The 15,107-nt window shown below is 62.3% G+C and overlaps 3 protein-coding genes across 3 annotated transcripts; 1 reads left to right on the top strand and 2 right to left on the bottom strand.

Annotated features, from left to right (window-relative positions):
• Positions 1-568: 568 nt before the first annotated feature.
• Positions 569-8,257, bottom strand: CC2D1A (coiled-coil and C2 domain containing 1A). Its single transcript, XM_048289817.1, has 29 exons — positions 8,157-8,257; positions 7,718-7,792; positions 7,404-7,551; positions 7,208-7,314; positions 7,061-7,123; positions 6,851-6,982; positions 6,106-6,417; positions 5,960-6,014; positions 5,764-5,853; positions 5,550-5,680; positions 5,227-5,299; positions 4,998-5,140; positions 4,816-4,897; positions 4,561-4,733; positions 4,223-4,345; positions 3,912-3,970; positions 3,662-3,778; positions 3,502-3,575; positions 3,337-3,395; positions 3,161-3,212; positions 2,969-3,068; positions 2,397-2,487; positions 2,061-2,195; positions 1,924-1,976; positions 1,653-1,716; positions 1,433-1,559; positions 1,246-1,322; positions 777-824; positions 569-689 (listed from the first exon to the last, which is right to left on the bottom strand). Exons 2-29 carry the CDS (start codon positions 7,766-7,768, stop codon positions 669-671), a joined length of 2,760 nt encoding a protein of 919 aa, XP_048145774.1. The 5' UTR covers positions 7,769-7,792; positions 8,157-8,257; the 3' UTR covers positions 569-668.
• BRME1 (break repair meiotic recombinase recruitment factor 1) lies at positions 8,179-10,845 on the top strand. The gene is made up of 8 exons (XM_048289819.1): positions 8,179-8,308; positions 8,589-8,630; positions 8,740-8,875; positions 8,958-9,027; positions 9,111-10,163; positions 10,311-10,405; positions 10,503-10,577; positions 10,655-10,845. Exons 2-8 carry the CDS (start codon positions 8,600-8,602, stop codon positions 10,758-10,760), a joined length of 1,566 nt encoding a protein of 521 aa, XP_048145776.1. The 5' UTR covers positions 8,179-8,308; positions 8,589-8,599; the 3' UTR covers positions 10,761-10,845.
• On the bottom strand, positions 10,766-14,369 carry NANOS3 (nanos C2HC-type zinc finger 3). The gene is made up of 2 exons (XM_048289820.1): positions 11,950-14,369; positions 10,766-11,339 (listed from the first exon to the last, which is right to left on the bottom strand). The coding sequence occupies exon 1, from the start codon at positions 12,520-12,522 to the stop codon at positions 11,983-11,985; it is 540 nt and encodes a 179-aa protein (XP_048145777.1). The 5' UTR covers positions 12,523-14,369; the 3' UTR covers positions 10,766-11,339; positions 11,950-11,982.
• Between the last annotated feature and the right edge of the window lie 738 nt (positions 14,370-15,107).

Below are 15,107 nucleotides of genomic sequence, written 5' to 3' on the forward strand. Positions count from 1 at the left end.
GGCTCACCCGTCAATCCCAGCGCCCCCCGCCCCCACGCGGCAATATGACCAATGGGAATGCGGCGGCCGCAATGCGATTGGCTGCTGTCCGCGCCCGTCCGTTCTGGCGGGGTTGCCATGGAGACGAGGGAGCAGCGAGGGCAGGGCCCCAGCTGTGATCGACAGCTCGGGGACACCAAAATCCGCGTTTTACTTCTTAAAAACTTTTATAATTTGTGAGAGCGCTCGGAACAGCCCCTCCCCTACAGGCACTTGGGGGGCATCCGCTTTGGTGGGGGGACACGGGGGGTGGGGGAAAAAGTGCTTGGGGGGACACGGGGACCCCCGGGGGGGGAGGAGCCAGTGTCACCCTGTCATTGGGAGGGGTCGGAATCACCCCTCACCGGAGGGGGGTCAGTGTCACCCTGTCATTGGGAGGGGTTGGAATCACCCTGTCATTAAGAAAGGGGGGCGGGGAGGGGGGTCAGTGTCACCCTGTCATTGAGGGAAGTCAGTGTCACCCCGGGGGCGTCGGGGGAGATGTAGCAGCTCTGATCCCTGTGATTGTCACAGTGGGGATGGGGGGGGGTGTTCCCAGAGCCCCCCCCAAAGCAGGGGGAGAGGTCCTCTGAGCTCCCCAAAACCCTGCGTGGTCCCAGCCCCAGAAGGGGAGGCAAGGCAGGGGGGACTCATCCACGGAGCTTTTGGAGCTGGAAGAGAAGAGGGGGATGAGGGAGGGGTGGCAGGGGGTAAGGGGGGCTGGGGAACCCCCAAATTCCACCCCCCGGGGTCCTCACCTCGCTCTCCACCAGGTTCCGCTTGTACAGAGCCTCTTTGGCTGCCTCCTGCAGGGGGGGAATCGGGGGGGGGGGTGCAAAATAGCACCCAGAGGGATGGGGGACAGCAGGAATTAGGGGCCATCAGGGTTGGGGAGGCACCAGGAGTTTAGGGGTCACATCAGGAATTTGAGGGTCACCAGGGTGGGGGGGCAACAGGAATTGAGAGGGGGGGGACAAATTGAGAGGGTCCAAAGAACTGGGGGGATCACCAGACTTGGGAGTCTCCAGGGTTTGGGGGAGCCCAGGATTTCGAGGAGGGGCACCAGAAATTTGGGAGACACCAGGGTTGGGGGGGAATCAGGAACTGGGAGGTCCCAAGGTTTGGGGGGAGTCCAGGATTTCTGGTGTGAGACCACCAGGATTTGGGGGTGTCGAGGAGGGTCTGGGGGTGTCCCCCCGGTACAGGGTTCCCGATTTCAGGGCTCACCCGCTCTCCCTGGGTGCCGAGGCGCCGCGCAGCTTCCGTGTAGAGCCGCAGGTGCCGCTCCAGGTGCTCCGTGTACTCTGGAACCGGGAAAAACCAGGATACACTGGGATAACACACAGGGATACACTGGGAAAAACCAAGATAAACGAGGCTTTTGGGGCACGGGGCAGCCCAAGCCCCCCCTCACCCGTGCGGAAGCGGGGGTCCCCCCCCTGCAGACGTGTCCGCAGTCCCTGGATGCGCCGGAGCAGATCCTGGTGCTGCTGCCGCAGCTCGGGGGGCACCGGGCACCCCGCGCGGCCAAACGGCACCATCTGAGAAGGGGGGGACAAACAGGGGGATCACAGCATCCCCGGGGGGTCCCTGGGCTTCCCTGTCCCCCCGAAGCGCCACCACCTCCCTCTCACCTTCCGCTCCAGCCGCTCCCGGTCAAACAGCAGCAGGCTGAGGCTTGGGAATGTCGGGACGGACCTGGGAAGGGGGACCAGGGAGGGGGGGACATGATAAAAAGGGGGGGGGGGGAGACCCCTGAAAAACACAGTTCGGCCCTGGGACATTGGGGGAGAGGAATAGGGGGGTCCCAGAGCTTTCCACCCCCAATTCCCATGCCAATTCTTCCCCCATAATAACCTGCCCCTGGAATTCCCTGTGGAATTCCAAGTCCTCCCCAGCCCTCACCTGTTGCTCGGGTCCTTTTTCGGGGCCGCCACAGACGGTTTGGGAACGGCGACCTGAGCAGGAGTTCTGGGTTATTTAACCCAGGCTGACGGCCTCCGGCCGATCCCAGGGGATCCCGGCGGGTTCCCGGCACTCACCGTGGCCTCGGCTCCCGGCTCCAGCACCAGCCAGCGCTCGGAGCGCGGCTCCAGCTGCCGCTGCGCTCCCAGCGGCTCCCGGATCCGCACCCACACCTCCAGCTGCCCGCCCGTCCGGCGCCGCCCGTCCAGCAGCTGCGGAACACCGGGAATAGCACCAACAGTGGGGATGGAGGGAGCGGGAATGAGCCTGGGGGATGGGGAACGGTGGGAATGCTGGGGGTGGGAATGTCCTGTGGAAGTGGGGAACACTGGGAAGCACCGGGATCAAAAGGGAGGCACATCTGGGACCACCAGGAAGCGTCGGGATCGGGAATGCCTGGGAAGCCCCCTCACCTGCAGCTGCTCCCGGAGTTCACAGGCCCCTTCCAGCCCCTCGAGCCGCAGCTGTGCGGAACCCAGAGCCCGCTCCGGCCGGAACAGCCCCCTGCGGATCAGGCCGAGGGGTCGGGATCGCCTGGATCCAGCCGGGATCCCGACAGCAGGGGGGGGTTACGAGTCCCTGCCCTACGAACGTCCCGAAGAAATCGGGAATTGCTGCACTTCAGAGTCACCTTCCACCCCCTCTGGCACCTCTTTACCCGGACACGTGTGGATTTTCCAGCTCATGTTCCCCGTTTTCTATGTCTTTCTCTGTGCTTTCTCTTTCCTGTGCTATTTTATGTATTTTCTGTGTTATTTTCCATATTTTCTGCATTTCCCACTGTATTTTTCACGTTTCCTGTGCCGTTTTCCCTGTTTTCTGTACTTTCCACATTTCCTATGCCACTTTTCCTATTTTCTGTATCTTCCATATTTTCCATGTCATCTCCTCAGTTATTTCCTACATCTCCCATACTTCCTACGGGGTTTTCCAGGAGGTTTCCCACGTTATTCCCTCCTCCCTCTCCCCAAAGTCACCCCCGTACCCTTTCTGGGTCACCTCGAACTTAATCCCGCGGGAGCTCAGGAGCCTGCGCAGCCCCCGGTGCCCCCGGAGCAGCCGCAGCCGGAACCGCGCCCGGAATTCTGGGGAGGGGGGAAGAGAGTCAATGGTAATCCCCCAGGGACATCCCAGCCCTGGTGACAACCCCCCCACCCCCCCAATTCCCAGGATTTACCAGGACAATCCGTGTTTTTGACGACGTTGGTCTTGTCCCGCTGTGCCTCCTCCTGTAGGGGGGGAATCAGGGACACCGGGGGGGGGGAAATATGGGGGATCCCAGGAGACCCGAGGGGGCACTGGGGACACAGCGGGGGGGGGGACACAGGGGGGGTCACTGGGGGTGCCACTCACCGCACTGGGGTGGGGGAACTCAAAGCGCACGAAGGTGTCCAGGTCACCGGGGGCCACGCCTGGGGGACACAGGGCACCAGGTGTGCAGGGGCCCGGCAGCCGCACCTGCCCTGGTCCCTGTTCCCAGCTCCCCATCCCCCATTCCCAGTTCACCCAGTCTCTCACCTGGCGGCACGGGGAGACCGATCCCTCTCTCTATTCCCAGCTCCAGGTCGCTGCTGCTCAGCTCCGGGAACATCCTGCAGGGGAGGGGGGGGCAACAGGGGAACCTGTAAGACCCCCCCCAGGTGAAACCCCCCCCCACCCGGGTGAGCCCCCCCCTCACTTGACGACACTGAAGGTTCTCTGCTCATAGCGGGGTTTCGGGGGGGGCCCCCCCCGGCTGTGCTCCCTCCGCAGGGTCTCCATATGCCGCCGGCACTCCTCGGCCAGCGCCTCACACCTGGGGGGACACACCTGGACAGGTGACTCCCCCCCCCCCTTCCCCCCGGCATCGGGATTACCCCCCCCCAGGATCAGCCTCCTCTTCCTCAAGGGAGGAGGAAGATCCCATCTCCCCTCCCCCCAGACCTCACCTGGTGGTCTCTGAGATGTTCCCCAGCTGAGCGAATTGTCGGGAATAGGTGAGACACATCTGGGGGAACAACGGGAACGGGAGGGAAAGGAGAAGGAGGAGGAGGAAGAATGAGGAAGGAGGCAAAAAAGGAAAAAGAGGAGGAAGAAGAAAAGGAGGAAGAGAAAGAAGTTTTCCACATCCATCCGGTATCCTGGAGCCCCCCCTCTTTGGGGTGCTCCCAAGTCTCCTCAATTCCTGGGGATACTCCCCCAGTTTTTGGAATACTACCCTGTTTTTTGGGGTTACTCCCCCTTTTTTGGTGGTTCCCACCTGGTGCTGCCTCCGCAGGGCCCCCGCCAGCTGCAGGAAGGTCTTGGCGGCCTCGGGGGGCATTGGGACCCCCCGGCCTGGCCCCAGTTCGAACTCAGCCCCATCCAGAGGCACCTCCGGGACCTGCGGCAGGGATTTGGGATCCCGTGAGATCCGAGGGGTGAGATCCTTGAGGGGACAGGAGCTGGGATGGGATTTGAGACAGGGTGGGATTCAGTGTGGGATGAGAGCTGGGATGAGAGCTTGGACAGGATACAGGGCACACGGAGGGATGGGATGGGATCCATGATGGGATCCGGGACGGCATCCATGACCGGACACATGGATCGTCCCCTCACCTGGGCAATGTCCACGGGGAGCCCGCCCCGGGCGGCCCCAATGAGCCCCTCAATGCCTTTGGCCCGGCGCAGCAGCAGCTTGGCCCCCTCCAGGTCATTGCGGCGCTTGGCCCGGAGCGCAGCCTGCGCCAGCTGCCTCCGCCGCAGCTCCAGGAACTCCAGCTGCTGCTGGGCTGGGAGAGGGAGGCACGTCCCAAACGGGGGTCACGGTGCCCCCACCCACCCCGCCGCCCCCGCCCCCACTCCCTCCTGTACCTTTTCCAGCAGGTTTGGGAGCTGTTTGGGAATTCCGTGGGGGCGGTGGCTGTTTGGGAGGGGGCCCACAGGGAGCACTGGGCTGGACCGGGAGCGGTGGGATGATGGTGTTGGTAAGAATCATTGGAAATGTCCCACTCGGGGTCCTGCCCCGACAAATTCCCAGGACTCCCAAATCCCACCTTGGCCCCCTTGGTGCCCCCCCCTTCCTCTTCCTCCTCCTCCTTTTCCTCCTCCTCCGGCCCCGCCAGCCTCAAGGCCGCCTCCAGCATCCCAGAAATGCTTGGCTCCGATGCAATCTCTGTGCCCTGAATGGGGGGGAAGCCTGGAAAAGGGGGGAATCCCGGTGGGAATGGGAGGTTCCTGGTCCCATTGTCCCCCCCTACCGTGAGTTAGGAACCGGGAACGTACCTGGGGGAACCGGCAGCTCCGAGAGATCCACAGCTTTGCCAGCGCTGTGAGCACGGATGGCAGCCTGGTATTGCTGGGGGGGGGGGGGCACAGGGGTGTCAGGGGGCATCCAGAGGGGGACTGGGAGCCCTGGGGCCAGACTGGGAGCACCACAGAGGGACTGGTGTCATTGTGAGGATCACCACGGTGGCACCGGGATGACTGTTCTGGGATCGGAAGCACCGGGACAGGGTTTCCCCCAGGGCAGGACTGGGATCACTGTGCTGGGATTGGGATCGCTGCGCCCGGATCGGGATCGCTGTTCTGGGACTGGGCTCTCCCACCTTGACGATCCTCTCGTGCATCCGCGCCTTCCTCCCGTCCCCGCTGTCCTTGGCCTGGGCTGCGGCCACCCGGTACCGCTCCATGCGCTGCTCCAGCGCCTCCCGCACGTCCCGTGGTGCCCGGGGTGGCTCTGGGGTGGGAAAAATGGGAAAAACCTAGAAAATCCCCCTTTTCCTCCCTGTTCCCCCTCCCCAGGGAGTGACCGGGGCTGACCTGTGGCGGGAGGGGCTGGGCTGGTGCCCGGTGGATCCCTCGTCGGTGAATCCCTCGGGAGTGGAGCCTTCGGCTCCTCCGGCTGTGGATCTGCAGGAAGGGAGCAGCCAGATCCCACCAGGACCAGCAGGACCCCTGGGGTGTTTATCCCCCAAAACGGGAGCTCAAACTTTTCCCATCAGGATCGGGGTCTCACCAGGGGCTGGCGGAACTTGGCCTTGCCCCAGCGCCTCCAGCTGCGCCTCCAGCCTCTGGAAAACCATGGGAAAACGGGAATTCGGGCATGGCAGCAGGGCCCAGAAACAGAGGGATATGGGGAGATTCCAGGAATCCTGGGCTTACCTTGGCTGCCCGGTAGTGCCCAAGGGCCGTGGCCGTGTCCCCGCAGCGTTTGGCCGCCAGCGCTTCCTTCTGCAGCTCCTGGAGCCGCACCCGGAGCGCTGGCACTGAGCCGGGATCCGGGCAGGGATCTGGGCAGGGATCAGGGGCTGGGGGGGGCTGTGGAGGGGCAGGGGGCTGCGCTTGGGGCTCAGGGCTCACGGAGGGCGGCGGCACGGGGGCCACCCCACCCTTCCCCAGAGCCACCGGGGGTGGAATCTCAGCCTTGTCGATCTGCTTCCCGCTCCGGATGGATTCCAGCATCTGCTCCAGGGTCTGAGGGCAAAGGGGAATGGGGGGAAATGGTGAAAATCTGGAGGAATGGGGTGAAATGGGGGGAGAGCTGGGAAGAATGGTATTAAACAGGGATCTGTAATCAGAAAATGGGATAAAACAGGGCTCAGAATTGAATGAAAGAGAATGGATGGAATGGAATGAAACAAATGGATTGAACGCAAGGGAATTTCACTGGAATGGAACTGGTCAGGATTGGGAAAAGTGAAATAAAACTGGGCTCAAAAGTGGAAAAAACAGGATAAAGCTGTGCAGATTCAGGAAAAACTGGGTAAAACAGGGTTCAGAATTGGGACAAGCTGCTCAATACTAGGAAAAACAGCACGAACTCAAGGTTATTCCAAGGGTTTTAAAGGCAAAAGGATCGGGTCTGGCCAGAATGGCCAAAGCCCCAATTCCAGGGGTTCAGACTCACCTTGAGGCCACGCTGGAGGCGCCGGAGCCGGGCCCCGTTCCCGTTTTCTGCCGCGGCGTTCCTGAGGGCCGCCCGGTAGAGCTCTGCACGCTCCGACAGCTCAGCCAGGAGCGCCCCGGCATCCGTGGGCTCCTACGGGAACACTGGATCACCGGGATAGCCCTGCCAGGATCGACCCCAGGATCGGGGCTGCGGTCACCCAGGCCATACCTGTGGGGTCTCCGCTGCAGCCACGCTCCCAGACCCCTCCTCGAGCACCTCCTGCAGCTCTGCCTGCTCAGGGATCCCAGGAATCAGCCCTTGCTTGGGGCAGGGATCCCCTTTTCCAGGCTCGGGACCCCCCCGGTCCCCCCTCACCAGCAGCTCCTCCTCGTTCTCCAGCTCTTCCTCCCCTTCCTCCTCTTCCTCCTCCTCCAGGGGATCCCGGAGGCAGAGCTGGGCCAGGGCCTCGACTGCTGCCAGATCTGTGGGCGGACAGGAGGGTCACAAACCCATTTGGGGGGGCAAGCTGACCCCCGTTCGGGGAGCTCTAGGCAAGGGAAGGGGGATTTACCTTGCTGGGGGGGCGGGGGCGGTTCGCCCCCCTCCGGCGCCTCCCGGCCCCGCAGCAGCAGCAGCAGCTCAGCCTCCAGCGCCGCGTCCCCGTCACCGCCGGGATCCCCCGGGCTTCCCCCCGCGCCGGGGTCTGCCAGCAGCCCCATCTGAGGCGGGGCGACAGTGCTGAGGGGGGAGCGAGGGGATCCCGGGATCCGGAGGAAGGGATCCCCCCCAGATCCAGAGCAGGGGATCCCCGAAAGCGGTGGAGCGGAGAGGGGATTTCCAGGAGCCCATGGAGGGGAGGAGGGGGATCCCGGGGATCACACGCACCTGCCTGGCCATGGCGGCCCCCCGGCCCGGGACCCTCCGCGCTCGGCTCATGGCTCCGTGTCCCGTCGGGCCGAGCTGGGGGGGAATACGTGGGGATCCCGGCCCTGAGCCGAGCCCCCGACTCCCGGAGCCTCCCGCCAGCCCCTCCGAGCTCCCTTCAAGGTCCCAACCTGCCTCAGAGTCCCCCAAAAGATCCTGGTGTCCCCCCCGCTCCTCACAAGGCCCCGCCGCCACACCCCCGGCCGCGCCCCACAAGGCCCAGTCGCCCCTTTCCCCCCCTCCCAGAGCACCCCACAATGCGCCGTCACCCCCCAGCTCTCCGCCGGTGCTCCGCTGCCCCTCACCCCCCGATCCCGGTGACCCCGGCGATCCCGGGTGATCCCGGTTGATCCCGGTTTATCCCGGTTTATCCCCGCTGCTCTCCGTTTTCCTCACTCACTTCCTGCTCCGTCGGCCGCTGTCAACACCCCGCGCTTTACAGCACCGCCGTCGCAAAAGCCGCTGTCGCAAAATCCCCTGCGGTTGCGTCTCGCTTGGAGGCGCGGGAGGAGAACTGTAACTTCCGGCTCGCCGGGAAAAGGCGGGAAAAGTGTGAGGGGGCCCGTGGGGAGGTGGGAAATCGGGTGGAAATCGAGGGAAAATGGGGGAAAACGGCGGAAATGCCACGATTTTTAACTCAGGCCTGGAGGGTTTAGGGCTTTCTGTTGCGGTTGTGGCTTTGGGGGGGCCTGGGGGATATTGATTGGGCTGAGGGGGTAGAGAGCTGGGGGGGGAAATGGCTGCTGGGGCCTGAGGGGAAATAGGGAGGTATGAGAGGGGTTGGAGTAATAGGGGGCTGGGGTAATTTGGGGCTGCTCTATGTCCCTCCCAGGTAGCACCAGGATGGGGAAGCGCAGGACCCACCCACTCCCAGGTAACTGGGAAATGCCCAAATGTCCCAGTTTGGGCCCAAAATGACCCTTCTCCATCCAACTGGGACTCCTCCACATCCAAATTGGGACTCTCTTTCCTCCCCACAACAGGCAACATGAAATTCCATGCTCCCAAAGCCAAGCGGATCCTTCAGGAAGCTCCAGGAGCTGCCGGCTCAGCCGTGCCTGTTCCCTCCCAGAGCAATAATCCTGATGGAGATCCTGCTGGGATGGACCCCCAGGCGAGGTAACAGGAGGGGACTGGGGGGTGAGTGACCTGGGCGGGATCCATCCAGGTCCAGCCCAATGGGATTTGCTGGGTCCAACAGCAAGAACAGCAGTGGCAAGGTGGATCCAGAGGGAATCCATGTGGAAGAGCATGGAGCCAGAGCCTTGCAGGTACGGAAAGCCTCCAGCATGGTGTTCACACCCAGCAGAGGGAAAAACTCCCCAAACTGGGGTTTTTAATGTGTTTTTTTCAGGAAGGGAGAGACAAGGGAATTGGAGGCGGCAGAGCACCAGGATCACCGAAACAGAGAATTTCAGATGGGATGGGAGAGAATCATCTGGAATTGCCCCAGCTGGGAATTTTGGAAGCAGATGGGACAGGAGAGGATGAGCTGGAGTCACTAAAATTAGGAATTTTGGATGGGGCAGGAGAGGATGATCTGGAGTCACCAAAACCAGGAATTTGGGATAGGGCAGGAGAGAATTGTCCAGAATCACCAAAACCGGCAATTTTGGAGGTGGATGGGGCAGGAGAGGAGCCCCCAGCGTCAGTGAAACATGTAATTTTGGATGGAATGGGACAGAATTATCTGGAATCATACCAGCTTGGAATTTTGGAGGGGGATGGAGCAGGAGAGGAGCAGCTGAAGTCACCCCAACTGAGAACTCCAGAGGCAGATGGAGCAGGAGAAGAGCAGTTGGAATCACTGAAACTGGGAATTTTGGATGGAACAGGAGAGGATCAGCTGGAATCACCAAAACCAAGACTTTCTGAGGTGGATGGGGCAGCAGAGGAGCAGCTGGAAACACCAACACACGGAATTTTGGATGGCGCAGGAGAGGAGCGTCCAGAGTCAGTGAAACCAGGAATTTCAGAGGTAGATAGGGCAAGAGAGGAGCAGCTGAAGCCACTGAAACAGGGAATTTGGGATGGGGCAGGAGAGAATCAGCTGGAATCACCAAAACAAGGGAATTCTGGAGCACAGGGATCCAGCCCTGAGGACACGGTGAAGGACACGGCCCCTGCAGCAAGTTCGGAGGTGCCGGATGCAGCGGGAGAGGGGGAAAAAGGTGCCCTGGAGGAGGGATGTGGCACTGGGATTGCCCTGAGCATGGACACGGGGTCACTGGATTGTCCCAGAGATCCCCAGAGCGGTGGAGGGGACACAGAGAGCAGGAATTGCGAGAGTGGGAATGCTGAGGGTGGGAATTCCAGTGTGGTGACACTGGGACTGGATCCAGCAGCCACCAGCACCGAGCCTCAGGACCACCGGGAAGGGACCAGCCCAGAGCTCCCAGTGGAGAAGGTAAAGCTGGGATGAGCCCTCCCCACCCAAACTGAGACACACCCCCCCTCCCCATCCTAAACTGGAACCCAGAGACCCCTCCCCACCTCACCTGGGAGCTTCCACATCCCCCTGGGCTCCATCTTCAGCTCTTTTCTTTCCCTGCAGCCATTCCCAGATGCTGCTGGGCAGCAGCCATGGGACACCAGAGGCCAGATCCACACCGGCTCCATGGGGAACAGCCCAGTACAGCCATGGGAAAGGTGGGTGGATCCAGACCCTAGTGCAGGAATAAAATCCTGATTTTGACTGAAATTCCTGATTTGAGGAGTAGGAAGATCCTGATTCTCCTTCTCCCAGCAGTGCCAGGGCCACGGAACCGGCGGACGCGACCGATGTCATCCGCGGGCTGATCCGGGAGCTCTCGGACCTCAAGTAAGTCCCAAATCCACTTGGATTTCCCTGGGATTGGGGGTCCAGCACCCCTGGGTGATGCCCATGTCTCCCCACAGCCGCCTGGCCATGGGTGCCTACCGGGGACTGGAGCTGCTCCGGAGGCAAAAGCCACGGCGTGGCCGGAGGCCAGTGCCCAGTGGGAGCCACTGGAAAGAGGGGTAGGGACATCAGGAATAACCATTTATTGATGGACACAATGGGAATAAACCACCCTCCAGCACTGAATAAACCACCTTCCAGCACTGAATGCCAGGCTCCTCCTGCCATCATGGGTGAACAAATCCCACCAAACCCACCCAAAATGCTCAGTAACAGCTCCAGTGCTTGAATAAAGGCTCCAACACTTGAAGCACTGGCCCCCTCCCAGTCCCTTTCTGGCCTGGGATTAACCAAAACTCAACAATCCAACCCAGAACATCCAGTAACGGCTCCGGCACCCAGAGCGCTGGCCCCTTCCTGGGCTGGGATTAACCAAAACTCAGCAGTCCAGCTCAGAACATCCAGTAATGGCTCCGGCAGCCGGAGAAGCAGCCCCTTCCTAGCCTGGGATTAACCAAAATTCAGAACTCAAAACTCAAACCCAACACAAAACAGAACTGGCCCTGGTGGCAGTGCCCGAATCCGGCCAGACCGACTGATCTGGGTCCTACGACATTGGCAGGCGGCACAAAGTCGCACAAACTGGGGAGACTGGTCCCAGTGGGAAGCGCTGAGCCACGGTCTCATCTTCTGAGGAAGTCCCTGGAAGAGAAGCCAGGAGAGGCGGGAGCACCAGGAAGCACCAGCATGCACCCCATGATTAGTGCCAAATCCCTGATGAGATTCCTTGCAGGAATCCCGTCCTGGGCAAACCCAGGCTCCAAGCGTGTCTCTGTCCTTACGCCACCTGTTTCCCAGTGCCCCCTCCTTCCTTTAGCTCTGACTCCCCGGTGAGATTCCCTCATGGGAATCCTGTTTCTGGCTAAATCCAGACTTGGATCCACAAACCCTCCAGTACCTGCATGGGGATATGGCATCTTCCATCCCTCGGCTACTTCCCGGTGTCCCCCGTCACCTGTTTCCTGGTTCCCTCCCTTTGGTAGCTCTGATTCCCTGACAAGATTCCTCATGGGAATCTGGCCAAAGCAGGTTTGGATGCAGCACAATCCCTGTGGCATCACCGGGGCACCACAAACCCTGTACCTGCACGGGGATGTGGCATCCTCCATCCCTCGGCTACTTCCTGGTGTGCCCCCTTCCCTCCATCAGTGCCAATTCCACGATGAGATTCCTCATGGGAATCCCACCCTGGGATGAACCCAGGCTTGGATGTGCCACATACGCCATGGCCATCACCACACCCCGCCAGTACCTGTGCGGTGACAAAGGATCCTCCATCTCTCGGCTACATCCTGGTGTTCCCCTGCCTCCTCCCGGCGCTCCTGGGGCACACCGGGCGGGAGTAGACGGAGGTGTAGCCACGGTGCGTGCGGGGGCAGAAGCGGCGCGTGTGGGCCCGGTCCTGAGTGGCCCCGCACTGGGGACAGACGTAGCTGCGCAGCACCGGGCACTGCAGGCGGCCGTGGGCGTCCCGCAAGCTGTGGCTCCGGTACACGGCCGGGGCCTCCCCGTTGTGCTTGCAGAACGAGCACAGGGCCAGCCCAGCACGCGGAGCTGTCTCGGCACACGGAGCCGGCCCCGCACACGGAGCCGGCCCCGCACACGGAGCTGGCCCAGCACACGGAGCAAGGGGCCCCAGGGGCGGCGAGCGGTCCTCAAGGCCTGCGGGGTCACGGAGGAGCGCGGACACCATGGCTGCCAGCCCCAGGTAGTCCCGCCACATGTCGAACTGGCCTGTGGGTTCCGTGCATTGCAGCGGGATGGGGATCTCGGTGCTCTCGGTGCTCCCGGTGCGGTGTGGGGTGGGATACCGCAGCGCTCTCATGCTTCCAGCACGAGGCTGGACAACACAGTGCTGCAGGGCTCCCGGTGTGGCGAGGGGACAGATAGCACTTCTCACGCCACTGGTGCTCCCCACACTGCGCGTGGCTGGGTGCGGCTCCTTCCTCCAGGTGCTGCTGGTGCTCCCCGTGCTCCCGGTGTGGCGTGGGGCTGGTTCTGCCAGTGTTGCTGGTGGCGTGGGGCTGGACACCACAGTGCTCTCTCCCAGTGCTCCCAACCTCCTTGTACCCGGTGCTGATGCTGCTCCCGGTGCCGCCGCTGCTCCCGGTGCCGCCGCTGCTCCTGGTGCCCGCGGTTCGGGGATGGACGGAGCTCCACGTGCTGGGTCCCAGTACGCCCAGTTTTCCTAGGCCGCTGCACGTGCCCAGTGCAGCCGAAGGAACCGCCCTGGCCCAGCTCCAGGAGGAGTTTGCGCCGTCCCCTTCCCGACTGGAAGGCGCCGGCGTTTGGGTAAATCGACGGGATTTGGGTAAATCGCCGGCATTGAAGTTAATGACCGCGATTTGGGTAAATCACTCTGACTAAAAACCTCCCCACCCCGCCCCAGGGCTTCCTGGTGAAAGGAATGAGATGGATTTGTCTTTAGAAACAAACTATGGGTCTGCTGATAGGTAAAAGCCAGATACTGAGAGGCGAAAGAAGCGAAGGGGGGAGCCATGAATTCCACAGGAAAAGAAAAAGGGGGGGTACACATTAGAAGGGGGTCTGTATTAAGCGATTCGGGAATTCTGTACATCTCAAGTACCTCAGCCAACGGGGAAAAGGAAGAGGGTGATGTGGCCGGGAAATAAAAAGGAGGCTGCATCTAACAATTTGGGAAACCCCAGGGGAATGCCTCAGGGCCTCTCCCTTTATTCGAATGAAGTAACAGGACTCCTCTGTCTCCTTTTTGGACATAAACATCTGGTGTTTGTGGATTCATTTTCCTGACACAAGGAATCCCGGAGCACCTGGATTTTAGGGGAAGATTGGGGATTTTCGGTACTTCAGAAGCTCCGCACCTGAGGGGCACTGGCACCTCCTGCCGGGGGAAATCCACGGGTTTGGGAAATTCCTCCCTAGTGAGGATCACCAGGATCCTCGGGATGTTCCAGGGGGCCGCAGGACACACTAGAAAGTGGGCGATTTTACCCCGAACTCACCGACAGCCTCCACGGCACTGGGATTCACTGGCAGGAGCTGGGATCTGACACTGTCCCACATCCCCTGGTGGATCCTCCATCCACCAGGATCCAGCCTCATCCCCCACCTGCCTGCAGGACCCAGGATCTGTCCTCCATCTCCCACTGGAGTCTGGGATCTGGTCTCATCCCCTGTTCTCCTGCAGGATCCAGGATCTGTCCCTGTTGTCCATCCGGTGGGGATCCCGCCTCATCCCTCCTCACCCAGCGGGGACCAGGGATCCAAACCTGTTCTCCATCTCCCGGCGGGATCCGACCCTGCTCCTGGCATTACCTCTCCCCAGTTATCCCTCAGGAATCCCGCCAGGATCCCTCCCTAACGAGGCACCGATCCAAGGCTAATTCACTCCAAACCCAATCCCAGCATCAAGCGAATCCCAGCATATTCCCAGGAGCCACCGCAGCCCCTTCTGGAGTGAGAAATGGGGAAAAGGGAATAAACTGGGGGGTCGGGGGGGCCGTCATTGACCGGCTGAACCCCAATTCCCCCGCATTTGACCCCAAAGCGCCTCTTGTCCCGGGACGCCCCGGGGCTGGGGAAACTGTGTGACCCCCGGTGTGGGTGGGGTGTCCTCAGGGGTCCCCGAGGTGTCCCCAGGGGTCCGGAGGTGTCCCCAGGGGTCCCGAGGTGTCCCCAGGTGTCCCCAGGGGTCCGGAGGTGTCCCCAGGGGTCCCGAGGTGTCCCCATTTGTCCCCGGGGGTCCCGCGGTGTCCCCCGGCTCTGACGGGAGGGGGGGCTCGGCTCAGCCCGGCGGCCCCGCCCATTGGGCGCACGCGCCGCCTCCTCGGCGCTGATTGGCCGCCGGCCCCACCGGCCCCGCCCCGCCCCGTTCAGCCCCTCCCCTTAAAGGGGCGGTGGGCGCTTTTAACCCCTGCGAGCTGGGCAGGGGGCGTCGGGAGGGTCTGGAGAGGGGGAGTCCCGTGTTCCCTCCAGCAGACCCCAGCCAGCGCGACAGCCTCTCCCCGAGATAGTTGGGGAGCGCAGGGGCTTCGTGGCACGGCACAGTCTGGCATGATGTGAGCAGAGAAACTGAGGCACGGGAAGGCGGGGGCCCGGTAGAGCCACTCGTCGCACGTGGGGTGGCACACGGTGGCACACGGTGCCATATGCGCTCCGCCTCTTCATCTCCGGGCCACCCCAGCGCCACCGCCATGGTGGTCCCATTGCCCCATCCTGGCGGTCCCGGGGGTCCCGATGGTCCCTGTGCCCTGTCCCGGGGGTCCCGACGGCCCCTCCCGGTGGTCCCGGTGCCCCCAGCGATGCCACAACCCCCGGCCCGGCCCCGCCCGGCTGCGGTGACTCACCGGCCCCTACAAGTCGAGGCTTGATGCCGGGACGGGGGGAGGACAGGGGGAGAAGGTGATGCCCCCCCAAACACCCAGCAGA

Source organism: Corvus hawaiiensis, chromosome 32 (genome assembly GCF_020740725.1).
Source record: "Corvus hawaiiensis isolate bCorHaw1 chromosome 32, bCorHaw1.pri.cur, whole genome shotgun sequence".
Taxonomy (NCBI): domain Eukaryota; kingdom Metazoa; phylum Chordata; class Aves; order Passeriformes; family Corvidae; genus Corvus; species Corvus hawaiiensis.